Source organism: Melanostigma gelatinosum (genome assembly GCF_949748355.1).
Source record: "Melanostigma gelatinosum genome assembly, chromosome: 7".
Lineage (NCBI taxonomy): Eukaryota > Metazoa > Chordata > Actinopteri > Perciformes > Zoarcidae > Melanostigma > Melanostigma gelatinosum.
In genome coordinates, this window is record NC_136640.1 from 3,149,449 (window position 1) to 3,165,710 (window position 16,262).

At 45.9% G+C, this 16,262-nt stretch overlaps 1 protein-coding gene across 1 annotated transcript in view; it reads right to left on the reverse strand.

The window, feature by feature from the left end:
- LOC306779970 (solute carrier family 12 member 9) overlaps positions 1 to 16,262 on the reverse strand; it is a 44,417-nt gene that overhangs the window by 13,150 nt on the left and 15,005 nt on the right. The window contains exons 7-9 of the mRNA XM_079272105.1: positions 11,660 to 11,817; positions 10,004 to 10,086; positions 6,604 to 6,728 (exon numbers count right to left, since the gene is read on the reverse strand). Of these exons, the coding sequence (XP_079128231.1) occupies positions 6,604 to 6,728; positions 10,004 to 10,086; positions 11,660 to 11,817 (366 nt within the window). The remainder of the gene's footprint in view (positions 1 to 6,603; positions 6,729 to 10,003; positions 10,087 to 11,659; positions 11,818 to 16,262) is intronic.

The window sequence follows — 16,262 nt, forward strand, 5'->3', positions numbered from 1 at the left end:
ATCACGACTGGGTGATTATGTTGTGTGGAGGTTAATCAGGTGACAAGACGTCTTGGGATCCATCCCATCATGCACTTGTGTCCAGGCAGTTTAGCATCCTTTTCTTTTTTTAATCATCTCCCGTCCAAGAAGGCGGCAACCAAAACGCCAGACCAATGAGTGACGTCACGACAAGATACACAGGCTATGCTTGTAAATATAACATCCCTTTAATGTAGCATGAAATAAGCACTCGCAGTTGAGAGACGCTCTCACTAACAAATATCGATATGATAGGGTCAGTATGAATAAACATCTATCGCTCTGAATATCTGGTTTGAGTTGAAGCACACACCTTCATCTTCATGAACAGATAATGACGCTCTAACAACATTATCTGTTCTATCTCATCCGTCCGCACACAGTTGATGATCCATCTGGAGTTTTACACTCTCCAATCTGTCAAATCACTCACCACTCGTATTGGGACCAAAAGGACGGGCCTGGCGGAGGGCAGAGCTTCTTTTTTTTTTTTTTGGGAGCGAATTGGTCAGCTGGTCAATTCACAGATTTATCACAAAGACAATCAAAGGTGGCTGCAGAGAAGGTCCGCTGTGATGCGGACGTCGCGTGGCACCGAGCGGGCTTTCTGCCGAGCAGCCGTTCAGACCGAAGGAAACCGACCGGCGTGTGACCGAGCTCAGCGCTGTTCCATGAACGCCCGTTTGGCGTAAAGCGTGCAGCGCTCAGTTGTGACCTGAATCCTGGCCAGTGACCCTGTGACACTGCGTGTGCACGTGTTCATATGTGTGTGTGTGGGTGTGTGTTCATCCGTGTTTAAGCCACAAGTACAAGTGGCCCACCAGCCCCCCCCCCCCCCCCCCGAGGAACACTCCACACAGCTGGAGCCACTGCTGATAAAGCTGCAGCCAACAGAAGCCTCTTCGCACAAAACACACACAGATAAAACTGCAAACACACACACCCAGATGAAGGAAAACACACACACACACACACACACACACACACACACACACACACTTAACAAGCAGACATCTTTTCCGCTACATCATAATTTCAATCCCTCTTCTAACACAACAGCAAAAAAGGGAAATATTTCTGCTAAATTACTTATGCTAATTACAGAGCAGTTCTCAGGGGGAGAGACGGCTCGAAACGGCTTTTAATTCTTTTTGCCTGGGAAGAGACGTGGGAGAGAGCCAGACAGAGAGCGGAGTGAAAAACGACAGCGAAATAAAAACACACAAACGACATGCCGTTGAATTTTGCCCGGTGACGCAGCAACAATGAACGAGCAGAATAAAACAACTCGGGGGGGAAAAGAGGCGGCCGGCCAGACAAACAAGCTGCCTTATCAGCTCCGGGGGCCTCGGGTCCCCCGGCCGACGGGACGGAGAGATCAGCGGTGGGGGGAAAGTGTTTTTGCGGCTAACTTTGTGTCCTGTAGCCTTTGCCAGCGGTCACACTGCGATAACGAGGGCTGAGCTGATAGCGCTCAGCTCTGTACATACGAGGCACCAGAGGAGACGCTGGGCACTCGGAACGTGTTGTACAGAAAGTTAGTTACCGTGTCCTCTCTCTCACGATTACTATGAAGTAACCGCGAGACTCCGAGGCTCGCAGCGCACTCTAGTGGAAAGAGATGCATTTAACATCCAACTGTTAAGGAATCTTGTCCTTCACATGTATGACACATCAGATCTACTTCACACTGGGCGGGTATATTAATGGGAATCACAGACTGTATATAAGAGTCACCAATGAGTCACCCATTGGTTTATGGACTGCCGTTTTGAAGCCTCGAGTTCAGCATTTTAGTCGTCGCCATCTTGTTTTTTTTTGCAACCAGTGAACAGGAAGTGACCATATCTGGACTGAGGAGTGACGTAGAGACGCCATATACGTCTCTGGTAGAGACCTGTCAATCAGCGTGTAGCCCCGCCCTAAAGCATCCCCTGCTTTATGGTCTGTGTGACTCTAAATGGACCATAATGTACTAAATGAACATCATGCTGTGTTGAAGAAGACTTGAAACTAGAGATTGAGACATAAACTCATGTTTACAATGTTTACTGAGGGAATAAATCAAGAGAGAAGTAGAGTCATTTTCTCATAGACTTCTATACAACCAGAGGAGTCGCCCCCTGGTGGACACTAGAGAGAATGCAGCTTTAAGAAAACTTCAACATTGGCTTCATTTTTCAGAACCACCATCAAAAGTTGTTGCAATTTGGACATGTGACACTTCCAATATTATTAAACTCTGAATAAAGAAGCGAATAGCTAAACAAGCCGACAGTGGGTGGGCGGGGCTTCGGGCTGTGCAGACTGAGTCGAGCATGTCGTCCTCAGCCTTTACAGGCTGCGGCTCATTGATTACAGTCCACGTTTGCTGCTGGATGCTTGATATACCAACACTACATCCAAACTCTTCTTCACTTGCCTGGAGTCAACTTGGAGGTCTTAGCTATATTCAGTACAAAAATCCCACCTGAGTGACTCCATACCACAGAAGAAGAACCCCTGACCATGATCACTTCAGCCACTGACGCCTCTTTAGCTTCCAGTGCAGCTCTGCTTATTAAAATGTTCTCAAGAAACTGAATGCACAAAAGCGAGAGCCGACTTTGTGCATAAGTTGTTCTTTTGGACTCAGAGCAACGAGAAGATGTTAAACTGTATTTATGTCGAAATAGGTCAAAATAAACTTGGGCAGCTTGTAATATACTTGGGTGTGACAGATAGTATTGGGAAACAAGTTGTTTTCCTCTAGTGGGGCTCATCCATGAGAAGGCAGGATAATAGTGTCAGAAACAGAACATGTCCTTTCTCAGTGCACACAAACAGCAACGTTACATTTCCTCTGCCTGAATCGAGCAGTCTTTTGTCATATTGATGTGCACATTTCACTTCCTGTCAATCACCCGACACCCACAGGAAGACATAATCAAAACATGTTGTCGTACAAACTGCACCGTCACAGACGCGCCGTTCTTATTCGGGCTCTCTTTATGCGCTGACAGCCGTTCCTTTAAAGAATGCGTCCCTGGATGTTTCTCTCACCGGTGCGGGTTCAAAACACGCCTGCTCTTCACTCCGAACACGGTAAAATGTGGACTAATTGTGCACCCCTAATTAGAAGTAGACTCTTAATTAAATATTTGGTAACAAGGCTCAAGGCTAAGAATGGAATCTTTTTTTTTACTACGATGCAGCTTTATGAGCACGAAGAAGGAGTGCTCTGATTGTTTTGTCATCGTCCCTAAAATGTAACGAGAAACGTTTGGAACAAACATCATCTCTGCGTTAGAGACGTCACAATGCCAGAAATGTAGCGACCAGGATTCTCTGAACCCAATTGATACAAAAGTAAAGTAAAGAAATTAAATGAAACAAAACAATTAGAGCTGGTGTTTGGAAGTTAAACAGGTCATAATTCTCCTCTAATATCTATTTTATATTGCTTTGAAATGTAACTGTTTTTATTCAGGTTTCTCATCAAAAACTACATTTTCCACAGGATTACATTTGATCACATCGTGATAACGTCAGAATGCTTCAAACACATTGTCACTGAATAGAGCTTGAACGGATCACTATGAACCTCAACGGAACCTCCGCTAACGTTAACTAGCTCTCGTCCGGCCGATTTGTCAAAAAAAATGGATTCAAAGCAGACATCGAGCTCTTGCCGTCGCTCTGCTGTCGAATGAGGAGGAAGGGAGGATTATATATAGTTCATCGTAATAAAAAAACACAGCGAAATCAACTTTTCGTCTGCATTTGTCCGTTCCTACCACATCGACCGGCATCAAAACAGGAAGTCAGCGGTGAAGTAGTAAAACACGACTTTTGCTCGATTTGATTGGCTGCGTGGGCCGAGTTCGACTCTGCGTCCGGCGCTCAAAAGTTGAGAATATTTGAACTGGTGCTTAAAATATTTAATCGCGATCAATTGCATTGTTATGGCAAAGTTCAACAATGTAGTGTATTGCGCACTTTTATTTTAAAGTCCTGCTGTATGAACAAAGGGAATAACATTTGGTTCACGAGATGCAGGCAGCATGTTTCATACTTAATGTGAATATAATTCATACTTTGTTGGCATCTTATTCTGAAAACCGGATGTTCGTCTGAAGAAACCGGATGTTGCCTCACGTTAATCTTTCCGCTAACTTTCAAAGTCCTTCGCTCGCTCCCGATCTGTGCCTTTAAACGCGTTTACCGTGAAATTCATGTGTCTGACTACAGGATGTTTGCTGGCTTTTATCTCACTGTTCTTGTCATCCTCTTGTTGTTACGTCGATGTATTGTCTCTTGTCTTTCAATAAAAAAAAAATAATAAAAAAAATAATAATTATAATAAATTAAAAAAATACATTAACGCACGATAAAATAATTGTCGCCGTTAATTAATGAATGCGTTAATGCGAAATTAACGCGTTAACTTGCCGAGCACTAATTGTAACCTGTTGTTGCGGTGTGATCGGGGCCTGAGGCCGCTGAAGTCTAATCAACCCGCTAACATCTTCCTACAAACTAACAGTTGGATGAACCTCATTGTGCTGAGAATACATATTACAGAAAGATAATTACTTTGTTCTCCACACGCACAGCATGTTCACACCGTCTGCTGCTCTATCCTGACTTCAACTGTACTTGACTGATGCGTCCTTGACTTGGAAAGCTGTAAATGTTCTCATCTCCAACGATCACCGCACAGGAATATATACCGCAGCAAACGCAGTGCCGGAGGCAATCTGTCATAACAACAAACAAAGTGATGCACGGCGTTTCAACACTTTCTCTCTCCATAACAAATAAAAAGCAGAAGCAGTTGTCATGTTTGAAATGTATTTCACAGCCAGTGGAGGAGTTTAATCAGCGAAGGTATGTCTTTGGAGGAACAATATTGGATTTCGGGGGATGTACTTTTATAAATTAAAGATGGTGCCGATTCGGTTGACAGCGTTTGTGACACCATCAACGCTCTGTACACAGAAAATGTAACTCATAAAAAGACGTTGAATGGGAAGCCGGGCGGCGTGGATGTAATCATGGAGGAACGTATACAGTACAAACTGTCCTCGGGTTTCTGGGAGCGTTTATAAATCAGGATCATTGCGAGTGTCCTCGGGAATACAAACAACACACACAAACATTGTAAATTTAAATCTCTAAACGTCTCCACGCGCTGTTACTTGAGCAGGCTAAACACACACACACACACACAGTTTTATTGCCGGTCCCTCTCCAGCACGGGGCTGTAAGCAGTGACCAGTTTTATGACTTTTAATTAGTGCACTGTCACCATAGCAGCAACCAGCTGGCAAACAGCCACATCTTTACACACACGCATAAACAATGGCAGAGGTAGAAAAAGAGAGGTGGAGGAGAGTGTTTCGTGAGGAAAGCGTGAGTCAGAGAGCCACACGTCGGCCACCGGCCTCCGTTACGACAGCTCAGTACTTCAGCCACAAAATGACGATTTGTACATCAATCACGCGATACGAGGAGTCACCTCGTATCCTTGAAGGAACCGTTTCTCGCTCGGAGAGAAAACAGAGAAAAGTCTGAGCGTTTTAACAACAGCGGAACTAAATCAAAACATCCGTTTACACGACTCTCACACAAGTTGTGCAGTAAAATCTCAGGTCTCATTCATCCAGGCGTATATATGCTCACTGCTCCGCATACGAATGCAGCTTTGCTTCACTTCAGCTTCAATCAAGTCTCACGCATTCCCAGGAGCACGACACGTCTGGATGAGTAGCGCACCTGCCTGTGTTAGCATTCAAATGGCTAAACGAGAGTTGGTTGCGTGAGAGTTTGTTAAACTGAAGTTCTGATCAGACGACAACCACCGGTTCTGAAAAGTGAGGCCAATGCGGAAGGGCCTTAAAGCTGCATTCTCTCTACTGGCCAGCAGGGGGCGACTCCTCTGACTGTTAAAAGAAGTCTGATTGTATGGAAGCTCATGAGAAAATGATACGGCGTCTCTACGTCGCTCCTCCACGCTCCAGATGTGGTCACTTCGGTTCACTGGTTGCAAAAAAAACAAGGTGGCGACAGCCAAAATCCAAGATGTCAACCGCCAAATTGGCGATTTTGAGGCTTTGTAACAGCAGTCCACAAACCAGCGCGTGACGTCAAGATGACTACTTCCATTCTATGGTTTTGATGTCGATTGTAGTTGCTAAACGCAGCCTCCATTTATTTCAACTTTATTTCAACTCAAGACTTTTGTTGAATCCATTCTTCGCCGTGGAGGCAAACAGTAAAAACAAAGTTTACTTCAAGGATTCAAGGTAACGCGGTCGGGCTGTGTATTGGCAAGAATGTGGCGATACGATACGTATCGTGATACACGGGTTCCGATTTAATACAGCGCAGTGTATTGGGGTACCGTAAAGCGATACGTACGATATTTAGAATCAAATTTCAGTTTGCCACGAATCTTTGCTTGGAAACTATTCATTTAAAACAGTGTTTTTGAGAGAAAAAAACTAAACACGATATCGCGATACTCCTGCGTATGAATATTTTCGTACACCCCTATCACACAGGCGAGTGTCTGTGTGTTAAGTTGTGACACACGTTTACCTGAAATTAGGTGCGGAGGCCCATTCCAGAGCGAGGCAGGCCAAGTCCACGGCCGCGTACACCAACAGGAAGAAGATGGTCACGATGCTGGCGATGGTGTTCAGCTTCCCGGAGAAAAGCACCAGCTGGAAAAAAAGATGTAAAACAATGTAAGCCATTCAAATAATTTGCAACAATGAAGATCTTACACATAAGGGTGTTAAATAAGCTGCTACCAAGACTCTGGGTTTTTAAGTCAAGGATCCCCAGATAATTGAGCATTACCGGAGGTAAGAGGTGACATCAAGGTTAGCTTTGAACCAACGTCTAGGGAGCGAGACACCGTTAAAAGGAAATTGTTCTAGCTTTTCTCGGGGACCACTGTGGGACCACAAGGGGTCCCCCGAGCTCCACTCGGTGAGCCACCGATGGAGGCCAACGTTCACCGTTAATTAAGACGCTATCGAGGTCCGGCTGCATGCAGTCAGCTCTGTGACAACACAGCCAAGTCGAGCTACACGGAGAGTTCCCCGTGTCTGCTGTGGAGGGACAGTCGTACGTCTGGTCACACCAACAGCCCACGAACGCGTGAGATTCACCCTCGGGTTCCAGGCGGCGTCTAACGGAGGAGGGAAATCACGAGCCCATTATAAGCGCTGCTCCCCGCCATGTTCTCTGACACCAGGACGTAACTCACTGCGAGGTACCGCGGATGAGAAAGCCAAAGAACGAAAGCAGCTTCCACTGTTTCACCTGCATTATATCTCGCTTTAACTACCACCATTATTCTCACATGTACAACCCCAGAAGTAGCAAATATTCATGTCAACATAGTAGAATTCATGAATTTTCAAGCTGTGTTTGAATTGTTTGCGCTATCAGCTGTAAACACAACATTGAGGTACAGCATCATCACAATCAAAGCTGCTTTCGTGAACTTGTTAGCACACAGTTACCTCTTTACACATCAGGCCGACACAAAGCAACATTGGCTGTTAACAGCAGAGTCCTGCATCGGGAGGGGAGTGTTTAGTCTTTCATTTACAGGCTTGATTCTGGGTGAAACAGAACTTCAATCAGGTGCGTTAAAATATCTTATCTTAGTGTGGATGTGTAGGGATGCCCCCCGAGACTCGGTTCTAAATGAGTAAAGACCTGGAGTCTTCTGAACCGAATGAAACATCTTCTGAGGATGTTTCTTCATCTGTATGCGACTGATTGCTCAGAGGAGGAAGTAACTACTGTGCTAACCCGGGAAACAAGAAGAGAGTCTCTCTCTCCAATTACGTGCGCTACGATTGCTGAGAAACTCTGCTGGAGTTGGAGTTGACTTTCGTCAGCTCAAGGGCTAACTCTGTGACCATGAAGCAGAAGTAAACCGAATGGGGGTAGAGAGGGATGGAAGGTAACGACGGGGGAATGGAGATTAATGATGTCACATTATCGACAGGCGGTCAAGAAAGAGAGAGGAAAAAATGAGGAAGCGAGGGAGCAAAGAGCAAAAAAAGAGATGAAGATGAAGCGAGAAAGTCTCTGACCTCTGGCAGTCAAAGTCGGTGGGTGTCTCTGCAGCGCTCCCCCGGGAGTCGTCTCCACCGGAGCATTAATTAGCCATTAACTCAGACACAGGCCAGCATGGACAACTGCTGTCACCACCCACACGTGTGCGTGTGTATGTGTGTGTGTGTGTGTGTGTGTGTGTCTCTGGGTATGTGTTTTTGTGTGGCCATTTGAAAGAGTGTTTTTACTGGAAAGCGGTTCGCATGAATTGCCATAAATTTTGCAGAAAATAAGTGGGCTCACACAGGCACTTATATTAAATAAAGAGACTGGAGAGGAAGCAGCCGAGTCATGTTCTGGACTACAAAGCCCAAAGCTTTTCCAGAACAGGCGTCCAGGTTTACAGGTTACAACCGGACGGTGAGTGTTTGAGTCGATGCACGTACGCCGCGGCTAATGAAGTGATCAGCGGCAGTTTAATTAACGGTAGAATCACTTGCAGGAGATCGTGGCTCAGTTTTGGTTTAAAATTGTGGTTTTAATTGGATTGATTTTGTGTAGAAGACTGCTGTGATCGGCAAAATTGGAAAGCATAGCGACTGCTGGAGCGATTTCGCAGAAAGATTGCGGGAATTAAAAAGATATTTGCAAATATTGTTTGCATTTTCGTTCACGTTCTTGGAGAGACTGAAAAAAACCCTGATTTACGATGGATGACATGTCGTCACGTGCAGTGTCCGTCTTCATCATTGTATTTCTTCTAACCTCTCCTCTGTTCTTCTCCTCCCCTTGTTCTTGCAGTCCGTCCATATTTTCGCTTCACTTAAAAGTCCAATGAAAGGAAGCCTTGGCTCGTGCTGTGAGGCGAGATTACAATCTGACTTTTTGTCATCAGCGAATCATTGAAACGGCCGAGGACGAGGCAGAGAGAAAGGGGGACGAGAGAGTCAATGATCTCTGATGGAAGCGGCGGCACAGCTAACGATTTCCATCTAATTGCTCCTCCTCCACTCCAGGAGATTGGCGAGGGAGAAAGAGAGGAGGAGGGGGGGGGAGAGAGAGAGAGCGCACAAATAATGACAAGCCATTTAGGCTTCAACACTCACCTCTGATAATGATGGGATGGTGTGGCCTATTTGCTCTAAAGATTCTCGACCTCCTCTTTGTCTCTCTATCCTCACCTCTGCCAATATTTTTCTCCTCAGGCTACGTTCACTTCTTTCATCGACATAGAAGAGAAAAACACGACGTGATTTGTGTTTGTTCTGTTCAGCTGTTCGCAAACACGAGAAACAAAGACATCAAACTGAACGAGCGTCTTCGCTTCTGTTTGAGGGCAGAACTCTCTCCAGTTGAACACGAGGACTTTCTGATCTTTCTGCCGGAGGAACGTTTCTGTGACGACACTTCACAACCCAAACAACGGGAGCTGGGGCTGATTTTGTCCCGCAACCTCACTAACTCGGATCTGTTATCCAAAAATAAGAGCAGCTCGTCTGAAGCTTCTCTTCCTTCCCTTCGTGCTGAGCCTCACTGCTTCTGGAGCTCAGCAGGAATTTATCCCGGATTTATCGATTTCACTGAAATATTTAAAACCAGGGCCGGTGTTTCAATCTGTATCCTTGAAGTCGGCTTGACGCTCTATATTTTTAGGCCCATTGATCAGAAAATCAAATAAGTGAGTGGATTCAAAAACTGTTCCCATTATTAGAGGAAGAAATGAGTGAGAGATGTGATTTCTACGCCCTGTAGGGTCACACTTTGGTTTTAGCTTTCTTGGACTTTTTTTTACTTCTTACAACCCGTCAGATCAACTAACTGGAGATTTCCCTTTTGAAGATTACTGCCAGTTGCTTTCGTCAAACATCAAATGTCTTCGTTGAGTCTCTCCATCCTTCTGCTGTAGTTCCTCTCCACTAACCTGCACAAGGAACCAGGAGAGGAGCACCGACACCCAGGGGTTACCGCTGTGGGACGTCTTCTTCGCCGGAGAGAGCACCTTACCTGCAGGGAGGACAAGAAATGGTGAAAAACCTTAAACTTTGAGGGGATTATTGGCATGACAATCGCTCAGAATACTCTCGAGCGGCAGCTTCCAGATGAAAATATCTGCGTTGATCTTCACAACCCACAGCGTAGAAACCCTGGGTGCATTCGTCCTTCAAGGAAAGAAGGAAATGAACAACCATCCTTTGGGTTGATGGAGAGTTTCCTCCACAACATCCTCTAGTAAATGTCAGCAGGCATTGCTTCCAACACTGGACAACGGTGCACAAGTCTGGACACAAGTCCTCGTCAATCAGACAGAGATGCCTGCTCACGTGTTGTCGATGCCAACATTTAACACCTCCTCCTCACTGCTATTCCATATTTCTGGTAATATTTCAGGATACAAACAATGCATTGTGATAATGACAATAATGTTCATGACCGCAAGAATACAAATGACTGTCAGTGTAAGCATAACATTCACATTTTCTAGGCGTGTCAGCACGTGACAATGAGGATGTTTGAGTTGGGCAGCGGAGGTTCACCTCCAGAATCAAAGACATGAAACTCCAGAGGGGGGAGGCTAACTTTCACAGCTGATGAAGGATGGGAATTAAATCAGCGAGACTTTAAAGTCAAATCAATGCGGCCGAGAGGAGCAGGGCCGAGTGATGGAGAGGAGGGAGAGGAGGCAGGACGGGAGGTGAAGGAGCTGGAGATTAGTGACTTAAAAAAAGAGAAGAAAGAAAACGGGGAGGCGTGTGGGACGAAGAACTGACGCATCCATCACTCTGTTGGCATCGGACGGTGGCAAGGTGAAGCTGTGAGCGGCATGCATGAACAACAACACACACACACACACACGGTGTGTGGTCACACTAACCGTTTCATCCCTCCTACAAGAACATTACACATTTATGGTTCCACAGTCGCCGACTCTTAATTAAAAGAGATTAATCTAAGTTAACCCTTTGGCTGTCGGTGATCAGACAGCTGAACTCTCCACTGTGGTCTGATCACTCCGCAGAGGAACTCCCACCAACACAGCCGTTAGCCTCCCCTGACACACACACACACACACACACACACACACACGCACACACACACACGCCAAATCTGTTTGCAATAGACTCGGCCCAGGAGCAGAGGACAGGATAAGGAAGTTGCTCACAGTCATTAATAACGACAAAGCAGCGGGCGGCATGGACGCAGCGTTCCGCTCGACGTGGGAATTAAACTCGCGGTGTTTTTGTGTCCACGTTTTCAGGGAGCATTAAGTCACGTTGCTCGTTGCTTGATTCGTCTCTGAAAATGCAGCGCACATGTCGGCGTTTCACGTTAATTACCGGCCAAAGTTCAGGTTCGTGCCCTTGCAGTCCGCCCGGGGGATTCAGGGACGGCCGCTCGCTGTGGGAGAATCCCCTCGTAGTTTCGACTCTCAATGATGTCATATTTTACTGCGTTCACTGAAATGTCATCATCTGCTCATCTCATCCGCCTCTTCCTCCCAACACGATCTCCAACAGACGTTTCAGAAGACGCCCCCCCCCCCCCCCCCCCCCACCAGCAGGAAAATGGTTCCACCCACCGAACAAGTCGTCCCTGGCCAGGGCGTAGAGGATGCGCGAGGCTCCGATGAGGTTGCTCATGGCGGCGGAGAGGGTGGAGGAATAAACCCCGACGGTGACGAACGGGTTCCACATGTTGATGTCTCTCAGGAAGCTGTAGTCCCGCTGGAGAAGCACCCTGGAGAGGTTTGGAGGGACGACACAATGCAAGAGATTACTTATAAGGACCACGCATGGAAGTTTGGTTCAGGCCGAGAGATTCTTTGCTTTATAGTCAGATGTCGGCATCCGCCTCGTAAAGGTAGAGCTCTGAACAGAGGAGCAGCGCCGTGGGAACAGAGGAACAGACGTTCCATTCAGTTCCATTATCACGCTTTCAGGATTTTTGGGACGGTGGCGGAAAGAGATGAAGTGTGGATCATCAACGACCGGCAACAAAGAAAACATTATCGTGAGAAAGAACATGACTGAAGAGGAAGTGATGATCACTCGGCCAGGGAGCCTAATGATGACATCCTGGAATAAACTCTGTGTGTGTGTGTGTGTGTGTGTGTGTGTGTGTGTGTTGGAGATGCTGTACTAGACATGGAGGAGAAGAGATCACAGAAACCACAGCAGGGTGTGCATGATTGCAGCCGGCCCCCCCACCTCTTTTCAATATAACACAGCTAGAGAGGAGAATTAGACTGCAAAGTGTTTCTCTCGCCCTCCTGATCCATCTCAATCTCTTTGTGTTTTCAATACGCACACACACATCCCCCCCCCCCCCCTCATCATGGTGTTTTTTAAGACCCATTCAAAGGTTGTTGACTCTTTTATAGTTTTCTCTCCTTCTCATTTCAGTTTGTACCGCTGTCCGTTCCTAATTAACAGCCTCATCACGTTCTCTTTCAGGTCCAGTGATTTTAATACTTATTATCATGGCCCTGTTAAGTATTGTTCCCTCCATCCAAAGATCTGAGCGCCCTATCATTTCACATGGAGGCAGGAAGGCACACACACACACACACACACACACACACACACACACACACACACACACACACACACACACACACACACACACAGGCTATGCCACAAATCAAAGGTGCTGCTGAGAGTTAACATCACCCTGGAAATTAGGAAATGACAACTACATTTTATGTGCGTGTGTGTGTGTGTGTGTGTGTGTGTGCGTGTGTGTGTGCGTGCTAGTGTGGAGTGGGCACTGCAGAGAAAACTTTATGAACCGCTGCTGTAATCAGACTCTCTGACATATTCATAACAACTGTTCACCGGTCCGATACGCCGGCACACTATTGGACGGGAGTCTCGCTGTGTTTGGTGCACACAACAACAAAAGAAGAAGTGGAAAGCAAAAAGGTGCTAAACATTATGAGGAATTAAAGTGTGTGTGTGTGAGTGTGTGTGAGTGATGATGTGGGTGAAAACTTATAGGCTGATTATTAATTTCTCTGACGTGCAGCAGGAGCAAAATAAATCCTGAAAAGCTTGACATTTCCAAACCGGCTCCCAAAAACAAAGCCACTGCAAACTGGATGACAGTGATGACAAATGGTGTGTGTGTGTGTGTGTGTGTGTGTGTGTGTGCGTGTGTGTGTGTGTGTGTGTGTGTGCGTGCGTGTGTGTGAGTATGAGTGTGAGTGAGAGAGAGAGGGAGAGATTCGTCATGTGTTGGGTCAATGTGTTGAATAATATTTATTCTATGTTTTATAATTGTGTGTTTCTTAAATGTGAACTGCCAAGAGTGTAAAGCTAACATGTGACTGTGTGTGTGTGTGTGTGTGTGTGTGTGTGTGTGTGTGTGTGTGTGTGTGTGTGTGTGTGTGTGTGTGTGTGGATCGTAATTATTGATCAGATCATCCGGCTGAAATGAGCTCTGTCATCCAAATACAGAGGGGAACAAAAGCGAGTGACAGATTAAAGGAGCTGGTTTGAGAGCAGAGGAGGAAACGAAAGCTGAGCGGCTCAAAAAGGAGCCCGCAGAGATCGCCGGGCCACTTGTTCCCGCTCCTCCTCCCGGCACGCTGCACCCGTCAGCTCCTTCTGTTCGCCATTTTGTATTCATGCCCTCATTTGTGCATTCACGCGCGTTCATCTTTTAACCCATCAGTCCGCGTGTTCTGCGCTTCCGATAATTCGCCCGCCGCGTTCGTCGAACATTGTGGATTAATTTTCTGGTATTTTCTTTCAAATGAGGTGAAAAAGAACTGAAGTGTTCGGAGGTGCGCTACGGCGGCGGCGTGAAGCCCCCCCATCACCATCCCGGGGCGTCTCGGCTCAGAGAGGGCGCTCCTCGTCACGACCGACGCCAACGACTCTGATCATCTGGTTTAATGATCCAGAGCAAAATAAGGCGTCAGAGAGTCCAATAAATGCTCAAGTGGGCTCATAGCTGGTTACTGGGATGGCTCCGGCTTATGGCTAACATCAGCGTTATGCTCATTGCACCATTATGTGGCCATTTGTGTCTCAGCGATACGGACGCGATGGTCCTCGGAGCAGGAAGTCAATACTGCGACTCTGTCGGATGCAAAGGTTAGTCGCGCTAATGAATCCCTCCATCAACATTACAAGGACAGCGCTTATTCTTTTAACCCATTTCCTTTTGTTTGCCCTTCTCTTCCCGTGTGAAAACAAGGCTGGGCAGATACCGTATCTCCATTTTGTTGTTTTATTAAAGCTCATGGCAGTCATTACCTGTGCTCAAACTCAAAAACTTTGGATTTAAACTATTTTGTGCAAATTCCTCCAAATGTGAATCTTTGTGGCGTTTCTGCCAGAGCTGCCTCTAAAAAACAGCATTGAAGCTGCAGTGATCAAAATATTCTAAAGAATGAAATGATCATGATGTGAAAGCGGTCGTTCATGGTGCCAACCCCACAGACAGTTACTGCCCAATTCTGCACCTCTACTGAGTATTTTGAGCCTTTTTTCAGCTCATGGTTTCGGCATATTCTGTTCTCGCTCCCTTCTCCAGCAGCAGCTCCTCACCGTACACCAGCCGCCCTGCAGCAAACAGCGAACAGAAAACAGCAGACCGATAACCCCAGTGACCGGCCGGTGGAGACGTCGAACAGCCCAGGAGAGGGAATATCGGATTTTCATTTGTCAGGTTGGACAAAAACACGACACCAAACCAACGCTGATGTTGCTTCGTGTCTGCTGGATGCGCAAATAGGCAATTGTTTGCCAACACGTTCCCCATAACAGCATTGAGAAGGTGATAATATCTCATACATCTTAAGAGTTCAGCTGCTCCCAAGTGCTGGGAAAAATAAATGGCTGCGGCTTTTAAGATCCTTTGAAATGGAAAACTGACGGGTGAAATAAAATATGACAAGAAGGGAAGTCCTCCTTTTATCCCCGACAGGGCGAGTTAAACAACACGGATGAACATATAACCAAGAACGCGCTTCATGTTCCAATCTCTACCATACGAGAAATGGATATCTACATTTATGTGTCAATATTAAAGCACCAAAATCAGATTTAAAAGAATGTTATGCCCAACAGACAATGGGGGCTCTACGTTTACCGAACCTGGAGAGATACGATTGGTCAGCTTAGATCAATGGTTGCATGGATATCTCACGTGAAGGATACCGTGTGGGTCGGGACGGAGCAGACTGATCGCCCAAAAGTGCCCCGAGACACAATCCCGTTCATGAATCAAGATGCCTGTAGAGTAAGAGTGAGGTTGGGCGTTAGGCTCGGGCGATATGATGAAACTATTGTTCCACGCGACATAGTTCAGCCGTGATAACGGCCATTACGCGCCCACGATAACAGAACTATTATGTTCAATCATGCAACGTCTGTTGTGAATTGCGTCACTATTTTTCTCTTGCTTTCGCTGTGCTTCATTGCATCGTTGTAGCGTGCTACATGCTAGCATCTGTCTGATTCTGTGCGAATGTGCTGATAGAAATGTAGTTAATGGTGCCGTTAGATCGCTGTTACGCCAACCCGTTACTACAGGGATGTTTTTGAAAGGCTAAACGCCAACTCTTTGGATTTAAGTGGAATATTGCGATAATAACTAAAAGACAAACATGTTGTGAATTTTGGAAATGATTACATCAAAAAAATTTCAATCAATTTTGACTTTTGAGTGTCGCTGGATGTTTTAGAGACAGAGAGGGAAGAGAATGTGGAAGTCGTGGACTATTGTATTTGAATGTTTGAATGTTTAATGTTCAACGTTATGCTTGAAGCTTCTGACTCTTCGGTACAGCTTCAATAACTATCATACAGCCCAGAATCCAGCAGCAACAAAGAAAGCTAAGACAAAAGGGAGATCTGGAGAACGTCAACCAAGTGATTTGTACGAAAGACAGAAACATCTTAAAGCCGTTCACGAGTACAGGCTCGTGCTTTACTTCACTGAAAGTCCATGTGTACTATTGGCGGGAATGTCCTTTAACAGGAACAAGAGATTCACGTAGAAGTGTTGAGTTTTCAACACAATCAAACCAAGAATTAATTCAAGGTTTCTGGTCCCAAATATAAAAAAACACATTAAATATGCCTGCTTTGTAAAACCTTTATCCGAACTCAGAGCTGAATTGAAAGTGGAAAAGTAGAAAAGGCAACACCTCAGATGAAAGACATGAAAAGGTG